Below are 24716 nucleotides of genomic sequence, written 5' to 3'. Positions count from 1 at the left end.
ATCTGTTTTTCTTCCACGTACTAGGTGGTAAAACGATCAACTTTTTTTTTTTTTTTGTTTTCTAAAAAGGCCTTAAGAAATAGCAATACGTCATCCTGGAACTGTTTATGCAGGAATTTTTATTCTTTGAAATCTTCCAGTGTTAAAGCAACAAGAAAACATTTAGAATGTCCTTTGGTGGAATCTTATTACACTCGTTATATATGTAAACTGATATTCTTTGATGCCAGCACGTTGCCCATACAGAGGAATCTCTGCACAATTAAATGAAAGGAAAAAGAAAAGGACTAAATAAAAAGTAATATTTTTCTCTTATCTGATTAGAATTAAATACATTAACAAATTGTCTGGTAACACAAATAGGCAATAATACAAAAAATCTACATTGTACATTATTTCAAGAAAAATAACTTCATTTGAATACAAAAGGATAAATACACTTTTTGTCCTATAGCCACTCTTGTACAGTAGGTGAACACAGCATCTTACTGATGCAGTGCTGCTAAGGTATACAAGGATATGACTGGCTTGAGTTTTATTGGGGGGGCTGTTACACATGTGCATCACTAACATCAGACAAAGAAATCTTTCAACCAACAAGGGTTACAGAGCAATGTTCACTAAAGCACAGGTCGGAAAGGATTTGGGGACTGAAGCAGGCCAATATGGCAGCTTTTACAGATTTCCTTATACCCACAATGCACTGACAGCAAAGAATGCCTTTATTTGGTCGGTCCACACACCGGGCGGAGGTACAGTAGCGCACCATATAGGAGTAGCAAACGTTTCTTAAATTCTCCTCCCATTCTGGGGGCTGTCAAAGCTGTTTCAGTCCTGTGTAAGCTTTGCAGCTAGCATTGACTTGGCAGAATAGGCAGCTGCCGACTTGCCTCGAGCCAGAGGTGAACAGTCTTGACTCAGAGCCCGTCCGTAACTGATTCATATGGCTTAGTTCAGTTAGGCCTTCTTAGTTTGTAAGCAGTTATTTTTTCTCTCTTGTTTCCTTTTGAAATTTCAGTAGCAAACGCTTGGATTTTGTTTTGTTTTCATGTGGCACGTTCATTTGAAGCAGTCTGAATGTGATGCCATCAACCATACGGAGTCTAGCATATGCAAAGTCCGGTTGCTCCTAGTAGAGCAGTCAGCAGTAATAGAGGCCCGTGTGATATTGCCCCCTGGCCAGAGTTTTGGCTGCAGCCTCCTGGATCCCTTTCACACTTCAACTTCTCGCATAAAATGCCAGTGTAAGCCGGAGGGCACTGGCATCGCACATTGTTGATGCATGTTCCTCCGTTCTGGCAATGCAGTAGTTCATTGTCACATACATTTGCTGCAAGATAGCAGGGGAGGGAGGGAAAGAAAAGCAGAATAAATATAAGTTCATCTACAGGAGAAACTGCACTAAAACCAGGATTAGAACACTACCTCCCCCCTCTTCCTGAGACATGTAAACAGGGGATGTGTTTTTTTGAACACTTCAAGTTTGGATTTTTTTTATTTTATTTGATATGTTCTCATCCTTTTTTTTTTTTTTTTTTTTTTTTCTGTTTTTAAGGCTGTACTCTTGGAGAACCATATTCACTTCAGACCACTGACTATGATATGTTCATTAATAAATTAATAATGAAATAATATGAATATCAATACCTGCCTTGTGCCAGCGTCTGCATTTTTATAGTTACTACTGAATGGGAACTGTAGGTGGGTGTGTTATTATTTGAAAGGGGCAACGTATCTAGAGCTTTTGGAAAGCACGAACAGTGGTTAAAAAATCCAACATGGCTTTGCTGAATTAAAAAGATCATATGACAAGGCAGGGTTTTATAATCAAGAACCGCAGGTATTAACGATCTGGAAAAATTACGCAAAAAAGATAAGGCAAGCACAGGCAGGAAATTCAGCATGCTATTTGATGGGGTTTATATGGTATATACATATGGAAATAAAAGATAATGTTATTTCCATTACAGATCTTATGAGATTTGCTACTTTGGTACACGGGTAACTGGCATCTTAAAACTACCTTAGTTAGATATTGTAGCCAGATATAATAACTTCAGAAGTCAGATTTGACAGAAAGGTTAAGAGAAAATAACACAGGCAAAAGTTTTAGAGCATCATAATATCGTATTTGAAAAATTAGCAGCTTTACTTTGTATTACTTAATAGCAGTTGAAATATTTCACTGGGTAAATAGGTAGAGATATGAGGAACATACTACTTAAATGTCTCAATCTGTGTTTTATTCCAGATGACACCGCTAGTAGAATATGTGCTAGATTACAGCTCTGTCTTCCATAGGAGAGGCAATTTTGGTAAAGATCTTGCACCTATTATCTAGGCAGAACGTAACAGTAAACATTTTTGCTCAGAGAATTAGGGAAAAGATTATTTGGTTTAGAAGCAGATGCAACGTTATATGCTGTTTAAGCATACCCTAGCCTGGAAATACCCTAAATAATTCAGAACAGGGAAAATATTGTTGATTTTACTTTAAACATTGTTATTTATTGCTACAAAAAAGTAAAGTTTTATAAATGTTAATTTACTTATTTTTAAAAGCAACACAAATATTATGAGAACTAAAATTGAAACAGTCCAAGCTCTTAAGTCATGCAATTCTACATAAATCTGTACAATTTTGTGCACTAGCAACCTTACTGGTAATCTTATCTGTCCTGGCTTGCTTTCAGAAAAATAATTTTCTCACTCTAGAAGGACTCTCTGACAACTGCTTTCTAATGTTCTGCATCCAAGTGGGCCAAATAATAACTCAGTGTGTTAGAAACTCATAGATGCAATGGAGAGAGAACAGTTAAATATTTTTTTTCAGTGATTCCTTTAGCACTCAAAGGTTTTTACTAACATTGGATTATTTACTATGGATTTAACATTGTTGTCCAATTTCTGAAGTGTAATGTCAAAATTTGAATATTAAGGTACAACAAACAACACATTATTGATGACAGCCATATGTCTGAATTTTGATGTTCTATATATACATTACAAAAACTAGTGTTTCTATTACATACAAGGAACAGTAAGTCACCACCAAATAAATGTGGTGAGATTAACAACCCAGAAGAATATAATGATAACAGGCCAAAAAAATCAACTGTATTTTAAAAGTCAAGATTTGAGTTACATCTCTTATAACTGGGGCTATGTATCTTTAAAGCTGACTTCATTATTCATATTGTATATATTTAGCTGTATCAATATGCAAAATCAGAATACTTTATCTGATGGTACAGCTACTGAAGCTGGTTGTTCTAGACTACTCGTTGCTGGGATGCTTCCTGCAGTTCAGGCAATGAAAATGGTGAAATACCTGTCCCATCAATACTGACCATCGTTTGCCTTGAATAACTGAGTGGAATTGAATAGTTAATTAAATGCCACTTCTTAAACAGCAGATGAGCTATTTCACTTCGTGTTCGGCCCGGAATATATTATCCAAATTTTCCCAAGTATTCAGTAAAATAAATTTATTTTCCAATAGCTTTCCTATTTTTAAACTTATTTTGACAACTACAGCCCGTTATTTTAAGAGGCCATCAGCCCAGATTCTCATCTGTAGTTACAGGTTGCTGGAGATGGGTGGCTGAAGTGGCGTTTTGCTCCATGCTGGCTGTTCTGCCTGACGCGCTGATGCTGGCTGCTATTAAATGACTCTAATCCTTGCTGTCTACAAAATTCTGGATACAATGTTATAGATGCTGATTTTTAAGTCAGACCATTTATTTCTCATTAGAAAGTTTTTAAAATGTAATTAAAGAAGGGAGGGATCACAAGCTTCTCTTTCATTATTCTTGCATGCTTTTAAAAGTTTGCCCACAGAAACGCATTAAAGTAAAAACAGGTAGAGTTTAACGTTCTCAGCAAACTACTATGTAGCTGAAAATTGTTGAGCTGTTCATCTTGTATTGTCACAGCTTTCTTCGCCTTAGTTTCATCCTTGTATCTCTTTCTCTTGCACACACACGTACACACATATGTATCATGTAGACAGCAATTGTGGTGATTTGGAAGTTAAATGAAACAATTCTGAAAATGTTAGGAAATCCCAGTATTTATTTTTTGCCAATTTTGTTTTAATTTTATTCTGACCAACTCTAATACCATTTCCACCTTCCCAAAAGCATGGTCACGATTACTTTTAAAACTTCTATATTAACTAATTAGGTTTATTCAGTTTAGGAGTTAGATTAGCTACAGCTAATGAGCATACCACAACCGAGGCCTAAAGAGAAGTACTTTCACTGGAGCACTTTCACCGAATTTAAAGCAAAATTTATGCTTTAAACAAAAGTTGTTGACGTGCTGCCACGATCAAAGCAAGGCAAGTATATTAATTGTTGTTATGAAAGTTAACGATGTTTCTAATGTTAACACAGTATTTTTCTAGGGCACGTGTTATAACACATTTTATTTCAGAAGAGGCTCTAGGCTTTCCTCAGAGAAGGCAGTGACCTGGGAGCTGCTGAGCAGGGCAGGAAGGGCCAGGGCCTTGCAGACCCCTTGCTCGGTGCTGAAGCCCAAGGAGAGCTGCTGCAGCTGGTGCTGGCGGGCGCCGGCAGGGCTGGGGAGCCCCGGCATGTGCCTGGCCCTTGGCCTTTTCGTTTCCCCAAGCAGCAGGAGCCGCGAGCCTGGCAATGCTGGGCTTGCCTGCCCCTTGTACCCCTCCTACCTTCTACCTGCCGTGCCCTTGCCCCTTCTTCTAGTCCAAGCAGTAAAATGCTGCCTCCGCTGCTGAGAGGTGTTGAACCAGCGCTGCCTTACCTTCATCATTAAAAGTAACAATCATGAAAAATTAGTTGGAATTAATCTGAAAGGCATCAGGTATCAAGTTCTGATCAAGGAATGAAACTCGGAGAAGTGATGCAAGTAAAAGTAATGAAGTAATGACACGTGACTATTAAGATTTGTGTGGCTGAACCAGCTGTGGGTTTGCTGGGAGATCTTCATTAATTAGAAGACAGAACATCAAATTGATCATTTAAGAAACAAAACAGAGATCTCTGATTTGCTCTGGAGAGCTTTGCAGGCCTTTTTGGGGGATATTTCTGAGCACAGTCTCCAGATCTGTGCTACTGCGGGAAGTGAAATATTTAAGTAAAATCAAGGGAAAATTTTAATGTTATTTTCATAATTCATCAATTTACAATCTAAGCTATGGTCCAATTATGGGATCCTTAAAACACTATACAAAGGAGACTGAAAAAAGCCACATGTGAAAATGGATAGCTATTTGAAGTTTTTCTGTCCTTGGGACAACTCCCCCTCCTGCCTCCAAACCCCTGCAATTAGCAAGAGATTATTATTATTTTTGAATTAAAATGTAAACATCTTTTCCAAAGTAATCATTAATAAAATATTGAAGCCTCTTTTTTAGGGTAAGACCTCTATGAATGATGATGAAAGATGCCATGCCACAAGTCACAAAATATCCTTGATTTGTAATTCCAATGTTATTACATTTGGAAATGGAATAAAAAAGGAAAACAAGGGGAAAATATCCAGTCTTTCAGCTGGCTCAGGCAGTTCAAGGGGTAAGTGATGTGCTAGTGTTTCATAGAATTTATATTGGGTATTTAATGAAATGTATTGAGAGTAGCATAGTTTGACAAATGTCTACTTTCCCCTTAAATGTTCAATTCTGAATAATACATGAAAATTTCTGAGTCTGTCCAAAACTCAACTTTCATACCTGTGCAGCTTCTTGAAAGAAAAGAGATAGACAACTGTGGCTGATTTTAGTTCTGAAGCAGCAATACAGACACAGTAACACAAGTGCAAGCCTTGTTCTCTTCGAACTGGAGGGCCACCTCAGGCACAGTATTGTGCTGTTGGCTTATGTTCTCTCTGGTTACTGTGTCTGGGCAGCTTCAGAGCACATGCACAGGGCTTTTTGTCTGCCTATGGCTCAGACAGAAAAACAATACGCTATTGGACTTCAACATGATTTCTTTTAGCCTCCTGTCTTTCCTGAAGGCCATCCGGGAGGGGAAAAAATACATTTTGTACCTTTCTTTGTGCTACCATAATTTTTGTACAACTTGTCTACAGTAGCATCTTATTCACATGGGTCAGCCACATGAAGATGAGAAAGGACAGGTTGTTGACTTAACAAAAAAGAAATGAACGTATTCAAAAGGACACCTTTTTTGATCTGAGATAGGTGGTGTTCACTTTCTGCATCAAAATTTATTATGAAATTTTCATGGTTTGTGGAAACAGCATAAAGACCACCAATGATAAAGTCACAGAAAGAAAACTTATTAGAGGTCCTTGCTTCCTTTCTTGAATTCTTAAGTCTTTCATTTCAAGCAATGTTTTGTATGATCTCTCCCATCACTATTTTTCTTCGGTGTGCTCTTTTTGTGGTATCATTTGTTACAGCCTTCTCTCTCCCTCTCTCTCTAAAACCATCTCTTCACTTTTCTCCTTTTTGTCTCCCAGATCATCAGTATTATAGTCCCTGGACAGGTTGGTGGGTTGACAGCTCTGAATATATTACACAACATTTTGGTCTATTCTAAAGCACTGATGCAAGCTTTGACCCTACTTTTGCTGCACTGAATTTCCCATACTCTTCGTCAGTAGTTTGTGTGAACGGCACTACTGAAATCATGAGAATTTTTTGATCTTGGATTCTACCCGTTGTTCCTAACTTTGAAAGTATGCAGGTCTAGTGGCTGAAGAAATTATTCTTGGCTTTTTTTTTCTCTATTTCCTTGGTACTTCTTATCTAATAATGAATGTTACTTGGACTCATTTATGAGGAAGCTTTCAGCGCACATGCTAACAGAATATTCTGTCTCAACATAAGAAGTGAGTAGAAAACCAAGCATAGTCAAACCCATGTTTTCAGTACTGATGTTCATAGGTAGCTTCAGTACATGCAGTGGTTGTCTATATAGAGCGAGCTGTGAACAGCACATTGAAATGCCATGAAAAAATTAGGAGATTTCATCTCACTACATAAATAAGTTCAGTAACTTGAGGCCAAGCACAAGCGATTTCTTGTCAAATACAGAATTAGTGCCTATGCATACTACAAAGATTCTGTAACTAACAAGCATTATTCTCTAAAAATATGATCATTTAATCAATAAACAGCAAAAACAATCACAGAATGTAAGAGAAATTGCAACAAATGAGGAAGCTTGTGTGTACGCCTAATAAGAATACAGAATATCTGCACATACATATAGCAAACAAGCACGAGAAAGCCTCTGCAGTCGTGAAGGTATTAGTAATATTTTTCCCACAATTTGTCAAATAGACATCAATGGAATCGGGGAATGCAAAACACTTAGTCTCATTCAAATGCAAAGGTTTAAAATTGTTTCCAGTTGTATCAGAACATAAGTGACCACAATAAAAATATTTTCAAATTGCCAGTGTTAGCAACAACAAATTATTTCCATTATTTGGAAACAAGCCTAAAAATACAATATATGCTTGTTATGTGTTAAAGATATCTCTGTGGAGCTCCACTGACTCATGAGATTTCACTCATATAAAGTAAATAATAGGAATGAGGATATAAGGGCATGGGGAAAACTTATTGGTAGTCAGGCCTCTTCTGAAAAGTTGCAACTATGGCTGTTACAATTAGTGTTGCACAGCACATGACAAAACCTCAAATTTTTATAACTTAAGTATCTTATTCATTTGAATAACCAGTGGCTAAGAACTGACTTGGAGGTTTTGTCACTTCGATTTCTCCCCCTGCCTGTCTTCCAATTAGATCTACTGTTAGATTATTATGAGAATTTAATTTATTGTTACCAGTCACAGTTACTGCCAAGTGGTTTTTAAATATTTTGCTACCATGAATACACGTGTCAGTGTTGATCAGACTTCTTCAGTGGTTTTAAACCACAGACATACCTGATATGAAAAACAGCTATTGCTCTTTTAAATGAGATACTCATAATGATTTGGTTTTTTGAAGTGACACTAATTCAACATTTGCTGTAGTAGGATCAGTAAAACTATCTTAGGATACCATCAAATGAAGATAAGGTAGATGCTTTGATAGCATGAAAAGAAAACTGGTTTGTGCTTATCTACCAAGGCACATTCCAAAGTTAAGACAAAATAAATCACTGTAGACAAGTACAAGCCTAAAGCGTATCTTACCGTGTCAAAGTTAAGGTCATAAAATGACAAACATTAATACAAAGATCTCCAGCGCAAAGCTGAAACAATGTTGTGATTAATTTTATTGCCAACAATACAAGGAAATAAACATTGACTAAGTGAGAGTAGTTTCTAAAGGCAGACATCTCCATCTTGACTTGTCTTAGAAATGCCCGTTAGAGGCACAATTTGAAATGACACTTGATTTTTTATCAAACCAGTTTTATTAAGTTATCAGGGAGTAAATGAATAGGAGTGTAATGGAGGTACTGTGTTTGCTGAAAATTTCTGGTAGAATTTTTAGATTGCCTACATGTAATTTCTGTTCTTTCTGCACAATTCTCACTTCAAAGCTAAGCCAGTTCTAATCAAATTGCAGGAAAAGTCTTCAGAGTTTCTACAAGAAGATGCAGCTGCTATTCAGAGTTCTCCCCAGTGCACAGCCCCAGAATGGATGGCGATTCCTCTCTCCTGTAAATAGGTACCAATTTATCCTAGCATCCACAGGGGTAAGCTTAGTTGATTATGTTTCACTACTGAAAGCGCAAAATCCTCTACAGAACAAATTTTATTTTAACCATGGTATAAGGATAGCAGAGGTAGAAAGTTACTCTGTTTCACGGGTTGTGTCTGTGCTTTCTCATTTTCCATCTCTAAATCTAAAATCCTTGGATTTAATTAATAAAAGATAATGAGAAGAAATACATCAAATCTGTCAAAAGGACAAGGGGGAGAACTGAATTTTGGAACTGATACTCTTGCATGATAGAGAAGCCATAGTAGCTTTGGCAGAAACAACACAAGATTACCGGTTAAAATGGCTGAAAACAAATCCAGATTTAGTTATCTAAGAATTATGGTTAAGATAATACCTTCCAGTCTTCCTCAGTTTCAGGAAACGATTGATTAACCTTTCCATTTTCTGATTTTGATGGTTCCAATTTTATATTACTCCAAAAGACGATGATTCCCAAAGTGGGGGAAAAAAATCCCCATTCTTTTTATTGCTTTGCTTATGGAGGAGCACCACTGAATTGGTATGACCCTTATCATATTTTAGGATAATCTCAGGAGAGCAATACGCTACATCAAAGCTTTAGTTGCTCAAAAGGGACTACATCCCCCCATCATTCATATTCCACTTACAAAGCTGTAAGCTGCAGTGCCATTATTTTGATCTTCCTGGAGATAAATGAACATTCTTACATGATTTGTCTTCTCTTTCCTTAACTAGGAAGAGAAGCAATTGAAACTACTGTTTTTTTTTTTTTTTTTTTTTTTTTTTTTGTCTAGTGCCAACAGCAAGGTCAGGGTTTGGATGTAACCACTATCAATAAAAACTGTCTAAGCACAAAAACTCCTCAGATACAGAAGATGAAGTGGTCACCAAAAGGCCCTATCTATGAACAGTTGGAGGGTGGGATTTGGTTCCCTAAATAAAAGCAGCTACTGCCATTGGAGGTGCCAGAGGGCATTTCAGACATTTACACGGAGCTGGCAGATATGTCGTAAGACCTATGCAAGATTTAGGCTTGTGGGAGTGGTGGCAGGAGGCCTGCCAGGGGGATGCCCGCCTGTCTCAGGCAACTGCTGGGCCCCTGGGTGTGCTGGCAGGCTCTGACTGCTGCGGGCAGCCTGCAGCCCCCTGCCTGCAGGCTCCCCGCCCGGCGATGGCTTCCCTGGCTGCGTTTGATGTCTGTGCTGATCCAGTGGAGCTGTGCAACACTGGACATGGCTCATGTGGAAACCCCTAAGTTGCGAGCAAGAGCTGTGAAAAGCCTCATCTGAGGCCTCCAGTCAAGCACCCTCTGCCCACCAGCCTGGGAATGCATTTGAACTCAGGCCCTTGCCTTGGTCCTTGCCGAGTGACCTGGTGGGCTCGGCCCATCCTGGCCTCGCACGTTTGACCTCCTGGTGTGACCCCAGACCTGCCTCGCCACTAGAGGCTTATCTGGCAGTCTGCAGGCTGCGACTGACCCCGCTACTGCCACCGGAGCTGCTCGGCTCGCCTGGCTTGGGTGCTGCGGGAGGGACCCTGTGCTGGGGAGCTCCCTGCCGTGCCGCCCCCCACCCCCCTTTCCCTCCCTCAGTCCCCTCCTGGTCCGGGCTTGCTCTCTCCTTGTGGAACCACCAACTGCCATTGCTCCTTAGCAGTGGCACTAGACGCCTACGGTCAGGCAGTTCAGTCCTATCCAAAAAGCTAGCAGGATGGCTTTGCCTGAACAGCAGCGTTTTCAGCTTCATGCACGACACGAGTATTTTCTTAAAAGTTCCCAAGAACTATTAAACAGAGCTGCAACAAGTATCGCTTTTACAGAGCGCAAAAAGGCAGAAGAAAGCCTGGAGAGCAAACCAAAGCAGGAGCATGCAAAGGCCAGCAATTCAAATACATGATTATGAATTATATAAAAGGCTGAATGTTCCTGCATGCTTAGCTCCTAGGGTGTTTGACTTGCAATAATGTTTTGGACACAAAAGAACACAAATAATTTCTCTTTGTTTACACAGACAAAAGTTTCTCTTCCTGCCATTCTTCCCAATCAATGCTGCATTGAAGACTTCCAAAACCCATGAAATAGCCTCATGTACTTATTACTTTATTTGGCAGCAAAACCAGAGAAGATATAATCACAAATGAAAATACCTCCTAATGATTTAGGGGATTAGAATTATTCTAATAATTATTTTCCTAAATTTCTTTCAGGGAAGGGGAGAGAGAGAGTGAGAGAGAGAGAGAGAGAATGTGTTGGTGGCTTCTATTAGTGACATTCCACAGTAGTACTAATCTGAGGACAAATACGGGATGTATTGGTATTCCTCAAAACATCTGCATGGCCCTGGATCCTGAAGTTCTTCCTAGACAAAACTTAAAATGATTTCAGAGAGCTGCTGAGTGAGAAATTTAAGATTAAATAGTAATCTTATGTTATTTAATGACAGTATTTCAAAAAATTTACTCTCTCCTAATTTTTTGCTCCCCAATTATGTGATACGTTTGTGCATGTGTGGGTACTCTCTGGCATTTTGACAAAAGTGCTCATGATGTGTTTAATAAAGAAGAAGAGAGTAATGAGTTATTTAAAGTTTTTATTGCCCAAAGCAGCATAGTTGTTTTAGCTTAATAATATATGCCCTGGTTTCGGTGTTAAGAAAGAGCTAAATTTTTAATAATCAGTTTAGTATCACTCAGATGGAGTAAGGTTGGTTCTGCAAATTTTATTTTACAATACTTGCTGTGTATAGCAAACATTGCGTAGAAAAATTCTTTGAATTCAAAGTAAAAATTTTGCATTGTAATGGCTAGTTTTTTAAAGCAGACTTAGTTGTATTTATTTATTTTTTACACAGAAGGTGTTATATTCATGTCAAGTTAAATTTTGAACATTGCTTTTCTAAAGTTATTCGTGATCTAAAATAATTTGAATGTTGCAAACTTTCTTCTTGCTGCTTTGGCTTAAAGCCAATTGCGTGGTGCATTTTGAAAAATTAGTAACAAAATCTACTGGAAATATATGTTATGATCAACTTCTAAACTATGTGAAACAGCATTTGTAATGGAAACATCAGCAATCTTTAATTACATTATCATAAATATAAAAGATATTAAAATGGAATGGGTATGTAACTAAAAAAAGGCAGTCACACTTACATAAGTGTGACTTATAATCAGCTACGTTACAGTGACCACAAGTAAAGGTAAAGCCAACTTTATATGTCATTACGTATTACTCTTGTGTGCATTTTTCAAAAGAGAGAGATTGAAGATACCAGGATAATACTCTCCTATAGGAGACCAAAACACCGATGTGCAAAGTAAATGGCGTAGAAACTCTCAGGAGATGAGCATTCAGAGTTTATGTGAACATTAGTTGCAATGCAAAGGTAAAGGTAAAACATTTATATAGTTCCTACAAAACATATGAAATGTGAGGGATATTTTTTTTTTGTTAAAGCAGCAATGATGGGAATCAAGAGATCTTCTTTCTGAATCTACATTGACTTATTGTTTTGAACGTGGATGAAATGCTTTGGAGTGCTTTTGTTGAGCTGGCTCTAGCATGGGGATAAAAACACCGCCCTGTAGGTCTCTCAGAGCTCTTCAGAGTAAGAGTGGTTACTGCCAGTGAACAATGGAGAAGTTGATGCCAAGGAAAGTCAAATGATTTGCCTATGCTAACAAAAGAAGGGAACGAACCGGGTCCTTTGAATTCCAGTTCTATTTACTAGATTGCACCGCTTATTAGATAAATGCAACAGTAGAGCTGATTACTGTTTCCAAGGGAGTCTGGAGACTCTCAGCTATAAAAAGGCTTATAAACGATGAAGTTTAAAAAAGGAATATGCGATCTTGTCCACTTAAGTGTCATATGCAATTCCATAAGATGTTTAAATACTCTGACAATTAGAAATACCGATTTCATATATGTACCTCTTTCTAATCTCACTGGTCAGAACTGTAGCAGCTTCATATTCATATATCAGGAACATGGTAAAGATTTGCAAATGTTTTTTATCCCCTCTGGTTTATCTTGGCCTTTAAAAATATTACCTGTTATTGTCTATTTTTAATTATTACAGTAAAATTTAAAAATGACACTCAACAGGCAGATTCTTATATCATAATTCCTTTCTGAGATATACTGGCTGATAATATGCTTTCCTGTAAGCGGGGTTTTAATTGGTGTAACGCTTTACTTTCCTACTCTTTTCATCAGGAGATCAATAAGATGACTCAAAGAGCTGACATGTAGCACTCAGCAAAAACGAGAACTAATAAATTAATGTATCAAATAATTAAAGCTATTAGCTGCTTCATAATAGTTTTCATCAACAATATTTATTGCTACACACAGACTCGCTCTAGGTATCATTGTGCATTTATCTCCATGAGAGAGCAGCCATTAGATGGGAAAACACAGATAATAGATGCTCGCTTTCCAACACAATCTTCTTCAGGCACACTAGTTTTTCTGCAATGTGCTACCCAGGTGTAACCAATGCGATAGTCTTCACCAGTGTTTTAGCTGAAAACACTTTTTAAATTGACTTATAATATCATTCAGCAAAAATGTCCAAAAGATGCTCACACCAAAACACAAAATAACTGTCTTTGTTTATCTAATTATATTGCCTCTTAACAAAATTTCAAAGCCTCTGATTATTTATTTGTCTTTTCAAAAGCGATGCTTTGATAAGTACGCAGTTAGAATTCATAATTCAGTATTACACATTGACCAATACAGATGAAGACTGCATACAGGCAACCGACATATTTTTCGCAATATTATTATGCAGGCTACTATTAATAAGTATCGCAATAGTAACAGGATTCCACTAATCTCGTTTTAGCAGCTCTACAGTTTTTCTACAGTGTAGAAAACATCTGAATAACAATAGACCTGGCTTAGACTTAGAAAGAGCACTCAACATGTGTGCGTTTGGGTTAATGTCTGAAAAGTTCTTCTACATACCTATGAACTAAAGATAATGCCTCTGAACATGGATGTTGATATTGCTTACTATGACAAAATGTTAAAATAATTCAGGATATTAAAAAGTCCAGAGTTAAAAGACTCTCATGAGTAAGAACTGTTTCCCTCTGCTTTATATGGTTCTTGCATTACTTTTGACATGCTGATTAACATACTTATATTTCTGTTTATCAGTCCTGATGCACAAAGGTGTTAAAATTTAATTACTAGTGAAGACTGAAATAACCTGAGATCCTCAAGGAACAGATAACTGCAAAATATTATTTCCCTTCAAAGTAGTTGCTTTATTTTATTTAAAATTATTTTCTCCAATTTTTAGATTGTCAAGTCATGCCAGAGTTGAAAAATAACAGACATCTCCATTAATCTAGACAAAATAAATTCCTCTATAATCAGCGTGTTATATATTTCTAAAGATATATTGTATCAATACCCTTAAACTTCATGATGAAAAGAAATAATTGTCTTACTCAGTCTTCCACTCTCACAGACTGAAAAGCCAAGACCGTGGTCATCTCCTCATGCTCCTGAGAAGCTGTGCATATAACAGTGTTACAAACTCATATACTCACCTTTGGTTTAGAGAAGGAAGGGTCACACAAAAAATGCTCATTTTTTTTGAAAATGTACTTCTAGAATGTCGTATATTCTTTTAAAATATAATGTTTGAGTATACTTTAAAATATAATATCTGAGTATATTTCTTTGTAGAACTCAGAGAAAATGGAAACAGATTTCTGCTAAAGAGAATTGGGATGATGAAGCTGTATTTCCTGACAAGTTTATCTCTTTCGGTCCAGCCCTGCCCTCTGCCCCCAGCCATCCCCCCTTGCATACCCCTACCTTACATAACCCGAACCCCCACAACTCCCATCACATGCTTGTCCTTCTCTTTCAGCAGCCTTGGCAGTGATGGCAATGGAAAACTGACTTCTCCGATCACAACTCCTCCAGAACTGTGTGCGTGCCTTTGCGTTGCCTCCTGTGGTGGGAGCTGGTGTTTGCTGCGCGCCTGTGTAGAGCGCCGGCTGATGGGCGCACGTGATATTGGAGGACGAGAAAAGGCTGTAATTCCAGGTAGGACAACTTTTTGTAGGATGGGTCTATGCCTGGATCCTAATGAGGGGTCAGACACTGAGGCTAAACACCAAGCCTCTTCCTGCTCCATGATGCCACGTGGCAAGCATGGCTAGCCAGCGCGTAATACCAACCTCTGCACAGACGTGCCGTCTTCGGCAGCAGACACGGCGGTGTGGTTTCTGCTCAGGTTTGAAACATAGGCCCAGTGAAGTGAGAGCATGAGAGGAGTGTGAAATGCAAAGGTTTTATGCTGCCTTTGTGAGACAGCATTTCTTAAGTGGTAACATGGCAGATCTGAGTGGGATGATGGTTTTCTGAAGACTGCAAGAAAGCTACAGAGCGAGTAGCTGTTAGGCTAAAAGAGAAAGATAAGTGCTAAAGGGAAGTGGTTGGAACTGGAACAGAGGGGTTTGGGCCAAAGCCAGGATGGGTGGGAGGAGGTGAGGGAGGTGCTCAACACATCTTGGCTGGCTCAGTGTTTTGTATTTGCAAAACAGTCAAGGTCTTCTAATGGTGCAGAGCAGCGTGGGTTGCAGCATCATCGCTAAGTTGTCATGTTGCCACTGAATAGAAGATATAACCCAAGTACACTTCTCTAAGCATCTTTTCAGTTGTGTTTTAAATCAGTAATGGTTTTGCATGAACTAGCAAAGCTCTCAGGTTGCTGCAGAAAAATTATAGCAGTATATGGCTTTATTTTGATAGGTGGTGTAAATCTAGAGCCAAATTTTCAAACCTTTGCATTAGTTATGCTGTGTACATGCAACCTTTCATGTTTCTCCCCAGTTGTGTACCAAATGGCATGTGTGCATATGTAATCTGAGGCATTTCAACACATCTGGCTCAATTTTTGAGACATTTGGGTCATAATACACTTTTGTAATCTGTCTGCGAAGATATGTGGAATAGGATGCTTTTTCTGAGAACCAAAGCCTCCTTGCAGAGAGCTGCACTTTGCTGCATAATGTCAACATAATGGGGCTGATTTAAGGATGCTATGTTTGCCCCCAGTATGAATTTCCTCGCACTAAAAAACAGCCCCGATTTAAATCTCTTTGTGGGATTCTCCTGTTCTTGAAATCAGTAGGAAGTAAGCCAGGATTTTGAACCTTGTGAGAGTAACTTGTTCTCCTTGGACGCTAGTCAGTGCTTATTGCCTCACTATCAAAATGCAGCTTCAGCTCTTTAAAGAAAGAGCTACATGTGGTGAAACTCTCTTTACTCTCCTTGGAAATGAAATGCTAAGCTCTTCAAAGTAAGAGTCCTATTTCAAGGATCTTCTGGCTTAAAGAAGTTCATTTCCCATTTAAAGTATGTGTAACATTCAGAGCTCAGTGATGCAAAATCTCATTAGCAGAGCACCCTGCTGAATTGTCTCCTACGGACAGCTATTTCTATACTGAGGATACTGGAGGCGTTTGTTCCCCCTGCACCTGTCAGCGTATATGGGGCCTGGTTATTGTATGTGGGTAACAAAGCTAGTAGCTCTTTTGATTGTAGCCCTTGTGTATCCCTGATCTATAGCTGCTTGGTGCTATTTCTTAAGGCTAACCTAAATAACTATTCAAGGGAGAATTCCTCCTCCAAAGAGATTATGGCTGAGCTCCTTATAACCTAGCCGTTTTCAAGTGCAAGAATAGATTCGTGGGTCCATTGGAAAAGCCTTCAAATTTAAGCAGGAGATAGAGTAAGAACAGGGGAGAGCACGTAGGTGTTGCAGAAAGATAAAGGTGTCTCTTTGGCTGTTCAGAGATGTTCAATATACAGCTCGGCCACTGGCTCCATAAGCTGGAGCAATATTTTGGTTTATCCACAGACAGATTTTGTCATGCTTTATTCTTTGTACATCTGGAAAATACACAGGGTTTCATAAATGTCTGAAAAGTGTGAAAAGATTTGTAAAGTTACTCCACTCTAGAAAGGCAATGAAGTGGGTAAATTGATCTGCAGACAGAAGTACATATCAAAATATTGTCTCTAGATTCAGCCAGTGGCATCAGTGCAATTGTTATTACGTGGTTTTCCACCTCCATATGAACAACAAGACAGACATTAGAAAGAAAAAAATAGCATATAAAGAAGTACTTGTCCAAGCTGTAGTTATAAAAATACAAAATAGTTTTGGGCATAATACTTTAATCATTGTGGACCCCAGCTGTATATTGAAATCAGTGAGGTTAATGAACACAATCTCTTTAATATAATTATTTCAAGGTGATTTCGATTAGAAGTAATCTTCTATAGACATTAATTACCAACAACTGAATTACGATCAAACTCTCTTTCTCCTTCTCTGTAGAAATCTTTAAACTTCCAGCACTGTCACAGCTTTCTCTTCTCACCTGATGATTATAGGTAAAAATTTTATTAACAATTTAATTATTCTCTTTAGAAGCCAAGATAATTATAATGGGCTTGACTTGGTTTCCGTTAAAAGTCTCTTTTAATGATTTTGCTGTTGACTGCAGTCCAATGTGAGAGAGTAACAGTTCGTAATCAACAAAATCGTATCTCAAAATTGTGCAAGGATGAAAGAAATTGAAAGAATACTACTGTTAATGTTTTCAAGAACATCATGGTACTTTTGTATGGGTTATCAGTCCCCTTTAAATATATATTGGCTGAATCCTGTAAAGCTGTTGCTTTCATAGCTGTTATAGTTGTTATAGCTGCCCTCTCATAGTTGTTATTCATATGAATAGCTTGACTAAAATTTGTGCTGTAAAGGGTAGTAGTCAAAGATCTGACAAAAAGCTGGACTGACATTTATAAGATCAAGCTTTTATTCCTGATTTTATCATACCCAAGTTCCTTGTCAAAATATTTACTTGCATGCTTAACTTCAAGATGAATTTGTAGTTACTGGAAGGGTTAGTACATGTCTCAGGGGTGTGGATCGAGGGGAAGAGGAGGTGATCATGTAGGCACTTATTAGAAAGAAATTCAAGGAGAAGCTAAAGGGGCAGAATGCTTGCAGATGATTTGGTGAGCTGGTCATATTAGAGCTGCAGAGTAAAGTGAGTATCAAAAAAAAGAACACTGTTTAAAAGGATTCTTAAAAATTGCATTGTTAGCAGCAGAGTAAAAGAAAACTTTATCAATACATTTACAAACAGTAAAGAGAAATGTTGAAATTATGAAGGAAAAAAGAAAAGAGTACAGACTGTCACAATTTAGCTTTAACATGCTAAAGTACCAAGGAAGGCTAGAAATGATTGAGCAATGTACTAAAGTCATAAAAATTAGTAATTAATTTTTTTTCTAAACAAGTCAGAAGCAGAAACTTTCTAGGAAGTCTCTATGGCAAATGAATAGTGTGTAAGGTAGGGAAGGGAAAAATCTACGCAGTATTAACTACAGAAGAGCTTTAGGAGGTTACCAGGCTACTGCCTGTGTTGATGGGTGCATGCTCTGGAGGTGTGTCTTAAAGTTTATACAAGCCATTCTTAAAAAATGGAAGATCGTCTGTTGTAGCAGATCACCAGAAGCAAATAATATTGATCCAAGAATTCTGCAAAAATGCAAAAACAAATTTCTGACTATTACCTGTGATTTTGCTAATTTAATTGCCAAGTCAAGCTTGATTAACTATAAGGAGGGACTACGGCAGATGTGATTTTTATAAAGAGCTTCAAGGAGATGGAGAGGAACTGAAGACTAGCACGTAAAACTTTTGCAGCAAGCAAGTTGATAGAAATTGTAATGAAAAATAGAATTAGCAGATAGACGAATGAGCATGATGAGCACAGAAGAGTGAAATTTTGCAGAGGGAAATAACGGTGTACAAACCTACCAGATGATCTTTTAAGGACTCAGTAAGCATATGGACACAAATGATCATGTTGATAATGTGTCTGAATCTCCAAAAAGTATTTCGTAAGATCCCTCAGCAGTGTTTTTCAAAGAAACCAATAAGAGAGTTTTTTTGGTGATTTTCATGGACTAATCATGGATTGAAATATAGGAAACAGGGTAAGAATAAATGTCAGAGACTACTACTCAGTCCTGCAAGAACTGTCTCAGGACTTACACATGCAGAATTGTGCTAGAAAAGTGAGTGAAGAGTAATGTAATAAAGTTTGCTCATATTACAAAAGTATTGTGGCTGTAAAGACCTTCAGAAGAATTCCTAAGGTGACAGCACAATAAAATGGTAGATGAAATTCAGTGTTCAAGAGTAATGCACCCCTATAGATACTTGGCTTTTACCATTTTGAAAAGGGACCTTAAGAGTACTTCAGGGTATTTTATTGAAAATGTTGACTTAATGCTCTTCATCAGTCAAAAAGGCAAATAGATTCTTGAATTTTTTAGGACAGGAAAAAAAGAATGAAACGGAAAACACCACAATGTCACCATATAACTCCATGATGCACCCATCTCTTGAATGCTGCATGAAGTCCTGTATATTGAAAAGGAATAGAGTACTACCAAAAAAGGTAGAATGAAGAGCAATCATAGATACAAGCAGTTCCTGTAAAAGGAGAGATTAAATAGATTAGGTTTCTTCAGCATAAGAAAGGGACGATAGAGTGAAGGAAAATAAAATAGACCTGTCTAAAATCACAAATGTTATGGAGAAGGTGAACTGGAAATGATTATTCATTTATTCTCATTACCTCTTCCTCCCAAGAACTAGGAAGTACCAAATGAAATTGTCAGCCAGCCGGTTAAAACAAAGAAATTATTATTAGTAGTACTACACTTCGCATAATCGTGAACTTGTGCCCAGGACATTTGGATAACAAAAGTATGAATGTCTCAAGAAGTGCTTAGACAAACTAGTGGATGAAAGGCTCATTGAGACTGACTAAATATGAAGATACTGATGAACTCTTTGGCTAAGAAAATCCATAAATTGTAGCTTCCTAGAGTTTGGATGCCTATGCTGAATGAGATACCACGCAGGCCCACTACTGTCAAATAGAGGACACAGGGGTAAATTGATCCTGGTCTAACTCAGTACAGGCTTTCTAATTTTCTACTGTAAGACATTCTACTGTCTATACGCATGCAAGCACGAAGATAAACACACGACTCACACGAGTGAAAGGTCTTGAAGACCAGCTCTGAAACGGGCTAGGTAAGACAGTCAGAAGACAATACGGTGAAGTGGGAATCGGGAAATGTAAAAAGGCACTTCTGTTAAGTGTTTTAGTTAACAGCTCAGCTCTGGAAAGGTCTTGATTATCTTCAGAAATTTATTGCTGAAGTACTCAACCTACTGATACTAAATAATAACTCCTTTAGTTCAACTAAATTTCTTTAAAACCTTCAGTCTGAGATTATTTTTTTCCCCTCTATAGATCACTCATAACAAATACCGTCAATGAGTAAAGACATCTAAAATCTTTTGGAAAGTACCTCAAATAGTATTAATATGTAATTAAAAAGCCTTGAGTTCATTAGCTGTTAGATACTACAATAGTCAGCTCTGTAGAGATACAAACCTGACGTTAGAAATGCTGATTACTTTAGGATTACATCCTTTCAGCATGTTCAAATTCAGGACAGAAACACACCTTTACATCAGGTGTGCCCCTGTACCTAGAATAACTCTGAAATCCATTAAAGGTGGAAGATAGTATTTTAAAATTTAAATTTACAGGTAGACTGAATCTTGGTATACTTACTTCCGCGGCATCCATTTATTAATGCATAATATTAAAAGGCATTTTTTTACTTTTAATAACAGTGGGGGAGCTTAGCTTCTGTTAGGGGAGGCAGTCAGCACCTGCCAAGTTAAAACCAATCAGCTCCTTCTAAACTAAACTTTGGTTTTCATATTGCCGTCACTGTGAACAGAAAGATCTCTTGGGAGAGTTGTATTTGCACATGTGTAAAGGAAGCTAAAACAATAACTACTGACGTCTTAATAGTGCTGGTGTCAGCCATGCCATCAGTTGCGCCCGTGGCAAGAGAGGAAGCACTGACTATCTTTAATTGCCTCGGGTCAGTAGTTTTTATCTGCGGTTAAGTAGGATGGAGATTACTTTACTTACTCCTAAATGATCCTTTTAAGGCCCCTTCATAAAAATGTCCCGTCTGGGCGTGTCTGTGGTGCCACTGATCTCTTTATTTCTGTCCTCATAAAAAGGCAGCGAGCAGGCAAATTACACAGAAGTTACAGCCACTGAGCAGGCTTAAAAGGAAAGCGTGACAGATTTTTCAGAGGAAAAGCAGTCCTGCTCATCACTGTTCAGATGAATATTTAATAATTCATAACAACTAACTGAGTTATAAGTTTCCCCTTCAATACATTTCCAAACGTGAATAGATTAAATGGTGATTGCTATCAAGTTTTATGTTCTATTTCATGTACCTAATAAAAGTTTATCTAGTGGAGCTTACTTTGTATCTTTTTGATCTATTCCTAACCAACTGCAATATACTATATTAAAATATTTATCATTGTGCTATCAAATATTAACCATTTTAAAATCATCTGACTAGAGAAAACAAATAATGTTACTTGTTTAACTTTTCATGAATTTGCTAATATTTAGTTGCTCAGAACTCTCCCATGATACAGCTCCAAAAATACTGAAGACCCTAGAAATTGTCTTCACTCTTTTTAAATTGGGCTGGTTTGAAATGCACTCTGCTCACATCCGTCACCACTGTTCATTCTGGCTCTGCATGCAGAATCCTAGATATCCCGTCTGTAAAAAGTTATGATTCTGCTTCAGTACAAGAGAATCTTAGAGACATGTTTGTTTTTCTGTAGGTTAGTGGGGTTTTTAACTATTTTTTGGAGAGTATAGAATATTTTTTTTTTTTTTTAGGAAAAAGTTTTTAGGAAGTTTCCCTAATTATCCCTCTGCTCATCCATCTGAAATTCTGTGGCTTTGTCTGGTAAAAATACCAGCAACTTGCTAGACTAGAACGTGAATGATCTGACGATGGAAGGAAGAGAATACTGATCCCGCAGATGCGCCACAGTTGCACGGCAGCCTAGTCCAGCCTCACTGCTGGCTGCCAGGGCTACGTCGCTCCCCAGCTGAGTGGGTTATGCTCTCCCAGGGTGCTCCTGCTTGCTCAGCCCGTTGCCGATTCATAGCACAGAACTAACACAGCAGAAAACGATTCTTTTTTGGTTGGCGTCCTGCTGAGTTAGATCTGAAATGGTTCAATGAAAGGTCAAACAAGTGCCTGAGAGATTGCTAGGGGTGTGGGACTAAATAGCTGGGAATTGGGAGAAGAGGGATTGCAGCACTTGCAATTAGAGCAGTTTAGACAGCCATGGAATAGCAGCTTTGAAGCTGACGCCTGGGCAAGATCAAGAGGAGAACCACCTCTTTGCTCCAATCCAATCCTTCACCTTGCTGGGGAACAATTGTTCTATTAAAGGTCAGGTGTATAAATGTTGCTACTGAACCATTTCTTTTCACTTTGGAGAAAGTGAGTCTGATCACCAGGTTATCCGAGTAAATCTCCTGAAGAGCTGCAGTCTGTTAAAGAGCCTGGTGCTTCTTTATGAGATGTTAACTATGCTAACTATCCCCCTTTTCTATGCCTCGTTCTCTGGTTGATTTATGACCTGTTATTTTCTTCAGCTTCCCCACACACGGGTGTTACCTAATTCGCAATCCCCATCCTGTTCATAGAAGCCTTCCTTCCAGCACAGAGATGCTGCGATAACGTCCTTGAGCTCTCACCAGTGCCCCTCCAGTCTGTTCCTTCTGCGGGTTCTTCCATTTCCACAAGATTCCACACGCTTTGTAGGCAGCAGTACTAAAAGCAGCTTGAGACTTGATCCCCAACCTAGGCAGGCTAAGTAACTATGTAGATCTGTATAATAACTATATAGAGAAAGCATCCTACGCTTTCATCTTCTCTGTGCTCTTCATAGAGGAAAGATGCTTCACTTAATCATTTTTGTTAAATACAGTGTTTGTGTTCTGGCATGTTTATTCTGACTAAAATATCCTCTCCCCAGAGAGATATCAACCTTCTTTTTCTCCTTCAAATCCAGTATCTCATTAAAAAATAATACCATTCCATGATATTCATACTTTGGTGAACAATTTTCTATGTATCCCTGTTATTCTGTGGGTCACGCATTTTGGAATGAATGCGTTAATACACACATTCATATTGTCTTTTCTCAGGTTTAAAAGAGCCAGGATATCGGTATGGCATCACACGTATAAGTCGTCAGCATGCTTCCCCTGAGGTGAGTGGAATCAGAGTTTTGCATTGTCTGAGAATCAGGCCCGATAACGCTGTAATTTTGTTTGCAATCTTGCCTTGCTTGTCTTACATCTGTAAGCCATACTTTGCCTTGAGTTGAGCAATGGGATTCTGGATTGATTTAAGGAGAATTATTCTGGATTTAAATTTGGAGCCATTTGAAGCAGAGTCTGTTCCTCTTACATCCAAACCCCTATACACACACAATTTCTTTAGTCTGCATAACAATCATGTAAGACAGGTATTGTGAAATCAGTATTTCATGTATAAAGACCAGGGGCAGATTGTTCCTTGGGGACAGCGATGTTCAGCCCCAGCAGAACTTTATCCTTTTCAATAAATTCTTTCTACGTTTTACTTCCCTCCAGCTCCAAGCGTGGCAGTGCACTTACTAGCACCAGTCCCGGCACCAAAACACACCAGAACTGAAAGTACATACAGCACCTGTGCAGCGGGGAAAGCCCACTGTTCCCTGACCAGCTAAAAGCATTAAAGCTGCTACTGGTAAAAAGATGTAAAAAGATATAAAAAGATATAGATAGATTGTCTATGGCTCCCCACACAGGCAGCTGCAAAGGTGAACTGGAAGGCAGGGCATCCCGGTTCTGAATTTCTGTTTCTTGTTACAGAGTATAGCTCCCCAGGCACAAGTTCAATGTGTAGGTATTGAAGGACTCACAGGATACATCTGTGTACAAACATGTATAAAAGATCATTAACCTTCAATGGGGGAGACAACTACATTTATGTATTAAATCTGTCTAGAAAGAAGTGCATGATGTATTTTTTCAAGAAAGATTTTTTTTTTTTTTTTTTTTTTTTTAAAGAAATGGATGGTAACACGTCTTTTCTTGCTGAGTTGTAAACACAAACTACCAAAAGCAAATGTTAATATAAGTTCCAGGGTTACAATTTCAGGTTTGATTTTCTTTGGCAATTCAGTCTACATGATGATTTTGATCAAATGTCTCAGCTTCTAACATTTGTAACACATGATAAAATGCACACAAAAAAGCTTATATTTAAATAATCATATAATAAGTTGAATGCACATTGTGACAGAATATGAATTATCTAACAGGCTGCAGAGTAATACAAGTTCATTCTGGAAGACAGATATAAGCACTGAGCACAGTTTGAGCATTGAAGATAAGAGTGTAATCCTTTGCCTGCTTTAATAAAAGCTATTTAAAATGAACAAAAAAGGGTAAAATAAAATAAACTATTTGGAGCTTGACGTAAGGCATCTGGCTAAAAACTCATTCGCTAATTGTTTAAGATTTACACCACTGAACCAAGATGATTTATAACAGTGATTCACAATAAATAACGCACTGAATTTAACTTGGGTACAAGCTGACATTGGTAACTCCTGTACTCGGTCTAGGCCTTTGTGGGGCTGCAGGTTCAATGTCTTTATTTGCTCACTGACTGTATGAAGGTAGATAGTGAATAATATTAATCATTGGACCTTCCCTCACCTTTTCCCCTGTGGGGTGATCACGCCTAATGAAAAGTCGAGCTGTGCTGGTAAACCGAGGTTGGCAAGAGAGTCACTTTTTCTTTGCCTGATTGGATAAATATGCAGCTGGTTTTGGAATTGATTCTTGTGTGCGTGAAATTAGAAGGTGTTATTTTCAAATGCTCCTGTATGTATGCAACAGAATTTAGTCACCTGAAATGTCATGGCCAAGAAATACAAAAGATGCAAGCCTATGAGTAGTACACTTAGAAAAATCAAATGAATGCTCCTGCTTAATATTTTGCCTTCATCCATTTTTTTAAAACTCAGGCAGTTCT

The 24716-nt window shown here is 38.1% G+C and overlaps 1 protein-coding gene across 2 annotated transcripts in view; it reads right to left on the bottom strand.

The window, feature by feature from the left end:
* Positions 1-1103: 1103 nt before the first annotated feature.
* The window catches only part of NTNG1 (netrin G1), a gene marked incomplete at both ends in the record, with an annotated part of 150275 nt that continues 126662 nt past the window's right edge, over positions 1104-24716 (bottom strand). For both annotated transcript variants that reach the window (XM_082313239.1, XM_082313240.1), the window contains one exon: positions 1104-1330. In XM_082313239.1, coding sequence (XP_082169365.1) covers positions 1104-1330 — 227 coding nt within the window. The remainder of the gene's footprint in view (positions 1331-24716) is intronic.

This window comes from Platalea leucorodia (genome assembly GCF_965183815.1).
Source record: "Platalea leucorodia genome assembly, chromosome: 5".
Classification (NCBI taxonomy): Eukaryota; Metazoa; Chordata; class Aves; order Pelecaniformes; family Threskiornithidae; genus Platalea; species Platalea leucorodia.
The sequence above is the reverse complement of the archived record's forward strand: the minus strand, read 5'-3'. Positions and strand labels throughout refer to the sequence as shown.